Source organism: Staurois parvus, unplaced genomic scaffold (genome assembly GCF_062004578.1).
Source record: "Staurois parvus isolate SC_StPar_1 unplaced genomic scaffold, SC_StPar_1.0 ptg000827l, whole genome shotgun sequence".
In the NCBI taxonomy this organism is placed as follows: domain Eukaryota; kingdom Metazoa; phylum Chordata; class Amphibia; order Anura; family Ranidae; genus Staurois; species Staurois parvus.
In genome coordinates this window covers 1433760-1444917 of record NW_028318623.1, presented here as the reverse complement: position 1 = coordinate 1444917, position 11158 = coordinate 1433760, and the positions used below count along the sequence as shown (strand labels likewise).

The following is an 11158-nucleotide window of genomic DNA, read 5'->3' as shown; positions in this document are numbered from 1 at the left end:
CCTGGTTGAAGGTAAATCAATTTTCTGCCCAATTTCCTTTAGATTTACCTTCAACCAGGGGCGGACTGATAACTCATGGGGCCCCCAGGCAATAGGGGATCATGGGGCCCCTATGTCCTCACCCACACTCAAACCACACCCAAAAAAGCCTCTGAAAAGGTTCCGAGGGCATCTCATGGGGCCCCCTACTGACCCTGGGCCCTCGGGCAGTGCCCAAGTGCTTTAATGGTCAGTCCGCCCCTGCCTTCAACTATGTAGTGCAGGGGCCCTAATTGGATATAACAAAGTGTTGTTTAGGTTTGACCTCATATTATATGGTTTTTGGTAAATCTAAACCAAAAATCTCAAGAAAATTGTATAGTGTATGGCCAGCCTAATTATTCAGTGCAAACTCTGGTGAAGCTCTGCATAGAAAACAGCTTCCAGATTTTATTGCCAAAGCTTAATTGAACAAGCTGGAGTTAGGAGCCGATTGGCCGCCATGCAGAGCTACAGCAGATTTTGCATTCTTCATTTTTAGTAAATCAAACTGCTGATGTCTGTTTCTTAACAAAACCTCAGTTTTAGTCCTTATGCCCCGTACACACGATGAGAATATCGGACGAACGATCGACCGTTTTTTTCGCCTGCTAGTCTCACATTGAAAGTGAAAAGGTTAGTAAAGATACGAAAATTCTCCTATGTAAGAAAAGAATTTTGAAAGTCATGTCATGTATTGCGTTGTATTTGTATTGTATTTTCAGACGATTATTGTACTGATCGTACGATCTGGTATCGTACGAGAAAATTTTTTGCGCTTGTCCCTTCGGATATTGTACGAATTGTCGTGATCGGCTCTCGAAAACGGTGTACTAAAGATCCGATTATCGGACGATCGGTCCTCGTACGAACATTTTCGTACGATTTTCTTATAGTGTGTACGGGACATTAGCTTAGATGTGGCACCCAACAGTCACTTTCGTTACATTTTACTCCACCATCCAATCCCTGGAATTTGGCAAGAATCAAATTTATATCTTATGCATACAAGTACCATAACATGGTGGATGAAATAGAAAAAACAAACAACCATCCTCCAATAAAACATGTATTAGGTAGGTCTGTTTCACCACCACCAAAAAACATGTAGATCAGGGATTGACAACATAATCTCGTTTTAGCCATTTTGTAGTGTAACTGACACTGCTAGGTAAAGAGGCAGTGAAAAGCAAAATGTACAAAAACAAAAAAAAAAAAAAAAAAAAAAAAAAAAAAACTACAGTCAACCATAACCGCTAACAAAAAACAATTAAAAGGGTCAGTCCACCCAATAACTCACAGGCTTTTTTTTTTGGCTTTTCTGAGAACACTGGTCCGAATCTGGGATTCCCAGCCACCGCCTAAAGGGGTCTCAAAGTGATCACCCACTATAATGGCTGCACCAGGAGGACTGAGCTGGAGCAACCGCTGCACAGATCTCGCCACTGGAGTTCCCATGGAACATAAAAACACAGGTGGGTGATCCAGCTCAATACCCTCCTAGAACCAAAATACTGGTTTTGGATGGACTGGCCCCAAAAAAATGAAAAAGGAAGAAAAAAGGGACAAAAATGCAATTTATGAAAAAAAAAGAAAAAAAAGGTGTGTGTCTCTTTACGCTATCTAAGATAATATGTAGGAGAATCTCCAATAGTCTCTCAAGTTCAGAGCGTACATAAAGCTTGTGGAACACTAACATAAAAAGAGAACATAAAATATATATATATAAAATATATATACAGAATATATATTTACATGCAGATTCCCAGCATTGAAAAAAGAAAAAAAAAAACAAAACAAAAAACAGATTGAAGCGTCGGCACAGATGAAGGGAGTGTGTGCAAACTGCATTTCTTTGTAGTAGAATGAAGCATCTGTCCCCGCTGCCTTCAGAGCTACTCCCCAGCATGATGGGAGGAAGTCATGTGATGTCAACAGGATTGGCCTGGAACAGGGGGACCAATCGTAGGCAGGCTGATGGAATGAACGCTGCTTGCGATCCACATGTGGCTTAAACTTTCCCATCCTTTTGCTGTGTCTCTGTTGAGGCCATCTGGGGGGAAGGTCTTGGGCCAATGGGTTACAGGATCACACATGGACAGCTCTTGGATTCTTTCTTCTTAGGGTTAACAGCTGGGGTCGGTGGGCTCTCCAATTCTTGAAATTTTCTACAAAAGGCAATGACAGGTTGGCAACATATACAAGACAAACAGGATTTTTAGGTTTTATGATCAAAGCTCAACTGAACAAGTTAGAAGCCGATTGGCTTCCATGCACAACTGCACCAGATTCGGAGTGCTCCAGTTTTAGTAAATTTCTTTTTAAGGGCCAGTTTCAGTTGCTTTTTTTTCTGCATCCAAAACGCACAGAAAGTGGGTTATATGGTTATCAATGTCATAGTTTGCATCAGTGCTTGCAGTTCCAGTTGCAGAAAAAAAAAAAAAAGGAAGAAAAAGAAGAAGAAGGAAGAAGAAAGAAGGAGGGAAGAAGGAAGAGGGAAAGAAGGAGAAGAGAAGAAGAAGAAACAGGCTGCATTTTTTCTGCACAAAACTGTACTGGAGCGCGGTAAAAACGCATCATGTCCCTATTTAAATTGAAGAAAGAGGTGGGAAAACAAGTGGAATGCATAAAAATTTACTGGGGCGCGTCAAAAGCGCATAAAAAAAAAAAAACGCACCAGAAAGCGTCAAAAACCCGCATGCAAAAAAGGTATCCAGAACGCATCTGGACTGCGTTTCTATAGTGTGAACCGGCCCCAAGTCTAGTGATCCAAAACAAACCAGCCAGTGAAGTCTCGACACCTTATTTGCACTTAGTCATTCCAGGTCAGCGAGTAAACAGTACTGCCAGGAACAGGAGGATAGCGTCAGAGGAGCGTGTACCTTCCAAAACAAACAGGCAGTGCCTATATTAATCCAAGCACAGCAACACCCCGGACACATCAAACCCTACTTTGAAATCATGCGACTTACAGTGAAGTCGCACGATTTCAACGTTCGATGACGTGCCGATTTCAGTTTGCGATTTGCAAGACATCGGATAAAGAGGTCTATGCAAATCGCACCAAATGTAGTGCATGTCCTACTTTAGAAACTGGTGCGGCTCCGACCGAGTCAGAACCGCACCGAGCTGACCGTTCTAATTGCGGACAATAGGCTGCGATTTTGCATGCAATTTGCAAGTCGCATGGCATGCAAACCGCATGCCAATTCACATCCAGTGTGACCGGGGTGTTGAAGCCAATTTAAAAAGGAGAAGCAGGGCTGTACTTCTCTTGTAGCTCTTAGAAGTGCACGTTGTTCTGCACTCCTCTGACTCATATTCAGCCCGTAGAGAGCTGAAGGCCGCTATCAGCTGACATCACTCAGTCTATCTAGACTCTGGAGAGATCCCGACTTTAATGTCGGAATCCACCCAGATGTCCAAGCGGCAGCTGGCTCAGTCTCAGTGTGCTGCTTCGAACCGGAGACAGTCACTCCCCTCCCACTCCAATGAACGCTGGAGGGGCACAGCAGAGAGACGGAGGTTGACAGTCACCGACCCTCTGCTCGCTGAAGACTGGGAACAGAGCGAGCAGCAGATTTTGATCGCTCAGTCTTGCAAGCGGCAGGACACAGATGCAGCACTGGATTGATGCTGAATTCACCTAGGGCAGAGGTAGGCAACCTGTGGCTCTCTAGCTGTTGTGGAACTGCATTTCCCATGAGGCATTGCAGATTACAAAACTGACAGTTACAGCTATAAATTGCAGAGGCATGATGGAACTTGTAGTCCTGCGACTCTCAGGCTGCCTACCCCTGGTCTTGGGGAAACTCCTTTATAACTACAGCGGTAGTGGAAATCCCATTTGATTCACACAGGAACCGCACCGCATTCCTGTACAAATCATATGCCATTTGTATGCGGTGCGATTAGAGCCGTACATTTTGTATGACTCTAATCGCACCGCAACCCTTCTTTGGTCCTCACTAGAATTGGATCGCATGGGTATTCACACCTATGCGATCCGATTCTCCACATCGCACTGCGTTTTGCGGACCGATCTGGGGGTGTCGTTAACATACACACCCGCATCGGTCTGTGTGAACGGGGTGCGATTGTGATGCGGTGCGGAATTCGCACTGAAAATGCTGCAAATTCTGCACCACACACCCTCGGTCCAGCGGTGTCCACACCATGGTTGGTTTCACCGGCCGTCTTCTCTCCCTGGCATCTTCAGTGTGGGCACCTGGCTGTGTTCCGAGTTGCCACCAGAACATGAGTCAAGGGGAAATATTCCAGTGGGGACAATGATTTTAATCCTCCCCATCTCTACTGGAAATGAAAAAAAAAACAAAAAAAAACAAAAAAAAACAAACTTGGCTTTAGATACATTTTAACCACCTCTCGTCCAGCCGTTGTATATAAACGGCCGGACGGTGGCAGTGCAGGGTCGGGTGGCAGTTTATAAACGGCCTCCCCGCCCCCTGCTTGTGCGTGCTCCCTGGGAGCACGATCCGGTGCCTGCTGTGTCCTCCGGACACAGTGGAACACCGATCGTCGGACGGGACCTCTGCGCGAGGTCCCGATCATGTGATCACTGGCTGGCCAATCAGTGATCACATGCAAAGTAGTAAGCAAGATGTCACTTCTGCCATCATTGCTTACTACGTGTGAAATCTGTGAATGATCACAGAGGTCACATGGTACAAGGCTATTCACAACAGCCTTGTACCATGTGACAAGCTGTGACCAATCACAGCTCACTCAGTAGTTCTCAATGGCTGCAAGAATGAAGCCAGAGAGAAGGAGAAATTATTGTTTTTATACCCATAAAGGCTGTAAAAGCAATCAGTGTAAACAAAAAAAAAAAAAGAAATCTTCATCACCTCCCACAAGTAGTACAGCGTCACCATGGTGACAGTATGTAAAAAAATACATAAAAAAATATAAAAAAAAAAACTAAAAAGTAAAAAAAATTTTTTTAAAAATGATAATTTTGGTTATAAACGAATTGGGGTTATTTTTTTTTTTTTACTAAAAATATAACGGAATAAATTTTGGCCAATATTTATGATGAAATACTATTTGCAAATTTTATAAGAAAAACACTTTTTTTTTCAAAATGTTTGGACATTTTAATTTATATAGCAAAAAAATAAAGATCCCAGTGGTGAATAAATACCACCAAAATAAAGTTTTATCTGTCTCAAAAAAATGCTAAAAAATTCACATGGGTACAGTGTTGCATGACCGCGCAATTGTCATTCAAAGTGTGATAGCGCTGAAAGCTGAAAATTGGCCTGGGCAGGAAGGGGGTGAAAGTGTCCGGACTGGAAGTGGTTAATTCAGCTCAGTATATCGGGAGGAGTGTCTCTGGGGGTTAAACGGATCTAGTGATCCTGACAAGGGCTGTGAGCATAGCATACCATAGCTATGAGGTGAGGTCACTGTAGTCTACAGCCAGAGGGAGGGGAGGGAGATTGCAGGAACACATTCTACTTTTCTGCACGCTGTAATGATTACAACATGAAGGCCTTCCTCTGCGCCCCGCTCACCTTCCCATTGCACTTCCTATAGCATCAACTTTCACATCCTGCTTCAAACTCAGGGCCTATGTGGATTACCACTCGCCCTCCAAGAGGATTCCCCCCCCCCCCCCCCCCCTTCCTGAACAGGCCATTTTTTGCGATACGGCGCTGCATTACTTCAACTGACAATTGTGCGGTCATGCAACACTGCACCCAAATTAAGTGTATGGCCTTTTTTCCCCCACAAATTGATCTTTATTTCGATTTGATAGACTTTGCGGTTTTTAATTTTTTGCGCTATAAACAAAAAAAGTTACATTTTTGAGAAAAAAAATTATTTTTTTTGCTATTAAACATGTTCAGTAAAAAGGTTTTTTTTTTTAAATCAAATTTAATCATAAAATTTAGGCCAAAATGTATTTTGGGACATGTCTTTGCTAAAAAAAAAAAATTAAAAAAAAAAGTAAATTAAACAGTTCACAGAGAGCTTGGAGCCAATGCAGCACCTCGGGAAAGAAAAAACGGTTCATTTGGACCAACTTGGTCCAAACCCGCTGTCACAATTTGAAAATAATGCAGCTGTAAAATAAAGTGGTTGTATGGGCAGCACAGTGGCTAAATGGTTAGCACTTCCATCTGGCAGTACTCGGGTCGTGGTTCGAATCCCAACCACGGCACCACCTGCCTGGAGTTTGCATGTTCTCCCTGTGCCTGCATGGGTTTCCTCCGGGTACTCCCGTTTCCTCCCACCCTCCAAAGACATGCTGGTAGGTGAATTGGCTCCTGTCTACATTGTCCCTAGTATGTGTATGTATGAATGTGAGTTAGGGACCTTAGATTGTACGCCCCTTGAGGGTTAGGGACTGATGTGAATGTACAATATATATGTAAAGTGCTGTGTAAATTGATGGGGCTATATAAGTACCTGAAATAAATAAATAACCTCAGACATGAAATATGGACAAAGCATATCCCTCTATAATGTGTACTTGTCTCAATAGGAGCACTAAGGCTCACTTCTGTCTGCTGCTTTGTTGCTCTGCTATCAGCATGAGTCACTCCTGACAAGTTTTCCTGACACCAAGAGAAAAATGGTGACAGGGAAGGGACCTCCAGCAGATTGACAGCCTGTGCAGTGTGTCTTCCCTCCAATCAGCTCTCAGAGCTATCCTCCCAAAGCTCTGTAGAGTGCAACTTCAGCTCTCCGCCCCCTGTTTCCTGAACTCTCAGACAAGCTTTACAAATTCAGCACTTTTAAACAGATATACCTGTTTATCTGCTGCATTATCTTATCTACAACTTATGTCGGAGGATTTGTTTCATCTCTATGTATCACCTGAGGCCAGTCACTTCACTGGGTATATGGAAGGGTTTACAACCACTCTAAGCTCACAGACAGAATTTAGCAACCACACCTCGTTGGAAAGACCCATCTAAATTCAAATATTGACTCATAGCCGGCTATAGGTCTTATCAGAGCTTCCGGTTATTAACAGCCACGTATTACCTGATTGCCCTGACCAGCTCATGGAAAGATTCATCTACATTTAATCGGATCTTGGCTGAGGCTTCCATATAAGGAATTCGGTTTTCCCGTGCGAAGTTCAGGGCTTCCTCTCTGGTCACCTTTATGGGAAGCAGGGCGACAAGCAGAAGTAGTAAACGACTAATTCCAGTCAGTAAGGGGAAGTGCGCATCAATACTTCCCCAATATGACCACAAATAAAAAATCATAAGCAAAGCACATTTCCATCCTAACTGACAGTAATATTATTTCTACTGGCAATAACCAGAAACACGATTTCGTCTTTACAACTCATGATTTCCTTATATCAGTGGTTCTCAACCTTCCTAATGCCGCGACCCTTTAATACAGTTCCTCATGTTATGGTGACCCCCAACCATAAAATTATTTACCAAGTAATTATAATTCATGAGAGTCATTTTACCTTCAATATGGCTGCTTTCTACGCAGTAGCTGCTTTCAACGCAGCAGCTGCTTTCAACACAGCAGCTGCTTTCAACACAGCAGCTGCTTTCAACACAGCAGCTGCTCTGTACACATCAAAAATATGTGTTTTCCAATGGTCTTAGGCGACCCCTGTGAAAGGGTCGTTTGACCCCCAAAAGGGTCGCGCCTCACAGGTTGAGAACCACTGCCTTATACGAATGATCACATACAGTTGTGCTCAAAATTCTGACAGAAGCGTAACATTTTGCCACCGATATTGAAAATGTGACTGATCATTCCTAAAAAACTATTTTAATTAAAGGATAGTGATCATATGAATCCATTTATTATCACATAGTTGTTTGGCCCCTTTTTAAAATCATAAATGGTAACAGAAATCACCCAAATGGCCCGGATCAGAAATTTACAAACCCTGGAATGAGGCATGTAAAAGTGTTGTTGAGTATATTGTAACCGGGGTTTTCATGACTTCTCTTTCTGGCAACTCGGCCATGCAGCTCATTTTTGTTCAACTATCGTATTGTGCACCTTGAAACATCCACTCTATCATTTTTCCAAAGCAGCCACGCAGTCTTACCAGAGCAGGCTGTATTTCCCTTGAGGTTACCTGTAGGAGTTTTCTTTGTGTCCTGAACAATTCTTCTGGCAGTTGAGGCTGCAATCTTTCTTGGTCTACCTGACCTCGGCTTGGTATCAAGAGATCCCCGAATTTTCCACTTCTTAAAGCGGAGCTCCACCCAAAAGGGGAAGTTCCGATTTTAGCCATTTGTCCCCCCACTCCCCATTAAGGATTGGCGCCTTTGGGGAGTGGGTGGAGCGGGTGCCCGAATTTGACAGGTAGCCGCTCCCACTGCGATAGCCTAGGTGATCGGAAGCGGAAGTTGTCCTCCCTCCCCGGAGTCTTCTGGGACACGTGACAGAAGACTACGGGGCCATTCACAAAGCACAGCACTTCTCGCGCCTGCGCAGTGGATACCTGGCTGCAGTGGTGGACTGACCATTTGGAAACGCAGGCACTGCCCAAGGGCCTGGGGTCAGTAGGGGGCCCCATGAGATGCCCCTGGTACCTTTTTCATAGGCTTTTTTGAGTTTGGGCAAGGACACAGGGGCCCCATGATCCCCTATTGCCCGGGGGCCCCGTGAGTTGTCAGTCTGCCCCTGCCTGGCTGTGAAGCCGCAGGCTGTCACAGCCGGGTGCCCACACTGAAGATGCAGGCACCAGGGAAACATGATGGCTGGTGAAACCATCGGTGGTGAGGACACCACTGGACCACGGAACAGGTAAGTGTCTGTATTTTAAAAAAGTCAGCAGATACAAATTTTTGTAGTTGCTGAATTTTATTTTATTTTTTTCTCCCGGTGGAACTCTGCTTTAATAAGTGATTGAACAGTACTGACTGGCATGTTCACAGCTTTGGATATCTATTTACATCTTTTGCCCATCTTTTTTCCATTACCTTCTTACGCAGGTCTTTTGACTGTACTTTTCTGCTCCCCATGGCTCAGTGTCTACTCAGTGCATCTATCTATCCAGCTCTATAAGAGGTTCAGAGAGAGGGGCTATTCACATAGAACCCTAAGAAGAGCAAAAAGAAGAGCCCTCGGTAAAACAAGAGAGGAACTTATTAATAAATCAAAACCATAGGCAGCTGCGAATACTGTAAACCAACCGGTAAGATTCATAACTAAATTTGGACAACAATGGGGTGAAGTCAAGAAGGCCCTGGACTCCCATTGGCATTTACTAACTCAAAATCCGCAGATAGCGAGAGTGGTAGGAGAGAGCCCCCATATGGTAGCAAAACGAACTCGGAATCTAAATGATATATTAGTACAATCAGAATTTCAGAGGGCACCACAAAGAAACTGGCTAACTAGGAGGACTGGCGTATATGGCATGTTTCCATGTGGCCATTGTCAGATTTGTCCATTTGTACATAAGTCCAATCAGTTCTTCAACAATGATAACTCTAGGATATTTCAAATACGAAGCTTTATTAACTGCTCTAGTAGTAAAATGATATACATGATAGAATGTCCATGTAAAAAGATATATATAGGTAAAACAAAAAGAAGCCTTAGGACTAGGATTGGTGAACATCTGAGAGACATTAGAAATGAAAATAGGAATGTAAGAAAGGGAGAAAAAGAGAACCCACTGGCACAACACTTTAAAGAAGTACACGGGGGCAAAACAGATGGTCTAAAAGTAAAAGGGATCTTTCTGCTGAATATTTCGGCTCGTCGGGGTGACTTTGACAAAGTCCTCCTACAAAAAGAAAAATTCTGGATCTATACCCTGGGGGCACTTGTCCCATGTGGACTAAATACAGAACTAAACTTTGGGGTGTTTTTGAAATGAATTCCCTTGAACTCTTCATATACCCTGAGTTATAATCTACATTGGGATACCATATATATGAATTAAGTACGGGCTTCTGTGGACAAAATATGAATCTAACTGTGCAATCTTCTCTACTCCTATTGGGTGGTGAGCATATACAATAATAGGACTGATATTGAAATTCTGGCAGCTGGACCTGGTTTTGATGTTTCCCTATGTGAACAAGAAATATGCTAATAATAATCTCCTCTTTATTATCCTCTTGGAAGATGACTTGATCTATAGTAATTAGGCTCCTCTTCTACATCCAGCAATCATTTTAAAATTCAAGATATGTGTTTTAATTCACTTTGGATATTCTTAATGTAGTGATATTCTTTCAACACAAGATGGCGAGGTGGAGACTTTTTGGTATGCAATTAGTGCACCATATAAGGCAAAGGATTGAAGTCCCCTCCCAGTTCTGACGAAGTCTGCGGTGATTGGCGGACGAAACGCGTCAACGTATTGACGTCACTACGCTCGGCGTCTTCACTGGGTGCAGCGCCCACGAGGCGGGAAGGAACAGCGGTGTCACAGCTCCCTGCTAGGAAGGCCCAAGACCCTCTGAGAACTACCAGTGGGCTACTATCACAGCGGTTCGCAAACGGCAATCCCCCAGGGAAACATACCTTCCACCGGTGGCAAGTTATTTAAAGCTTACGGCTGTTGAGATTTACAGAGCCTACATGGTGTTAATAGGGCATGTTTTATGGGCCTAATTTACCCTGTATACTCGGGGAATTTTTTGGAAATCCTCTTTGGAGGAGAATCTACATATATATATATATATATATATATATATATACACACGCTATCCTATTCAGGTATTTTTTGCTGTGACATAGCCACATCCTTATAAAACCGCAATAACCTTCTCTAATTGAGCAATTTTTGGAAACCCTTTTATTGGGTATATTAAACTCAGGTATCTACGGCCTGCTATATGCTACATACACATTCTATGTGTTTGAAATCCACGCATTGTGTATACCTGGCTCCTCACCCCCATATGCATCTTTGAAAAAGCATCAAGGACCTGATCCTATTTCAAGTCGACAGGAGTCTTCTTGATCTTTATTGATGGTAATATACCCACATTTTGTGTGTATTTTGTTTTCGGGGTCACTTGATGCCCATGATCTACATATTTACAATTTTTTTCTATATATATCCTCAGAATCATTTGGTACTGTGGACCTTGTTTTATTTGGGGTGGCTATCCAGGAAGTCCCTACACTTGAGAAGCGGGTATGATAGTCTCACTATTGAGAA

At 43.2% G+C, this 11158-nt stretch overlaps 1 protein-coding gene across 1 annotated transcript in view; it reads right to left on the bottom strand.

The window, feature by feature from the left end:
* Window positions 1–1073: 1073 nt before the first annotated feature.
* The window catches only part of RRAS (RAS related), a 94660-nt gene continuing 84575 nt past the window's right edge, over window positions 1074–11158 (bottom strand). Inside the window, exons 5-6 of the mRNA XM_089655171.1 lie at window positions 7036–7154; window positions 1074–2186 (exon numbers count right to left, since the gene is read on the bottom strand). Coding sequence (XP_089511297.1) covers window positions 2099–2186; window positions 7036–7154 — 207 coding nt within the window. The 3' untranslated portion in view covers window positions 1074–2098. The remainder of the gene's footprint in view (window positions 2187–7035; window positions 7155–11158) is intronic.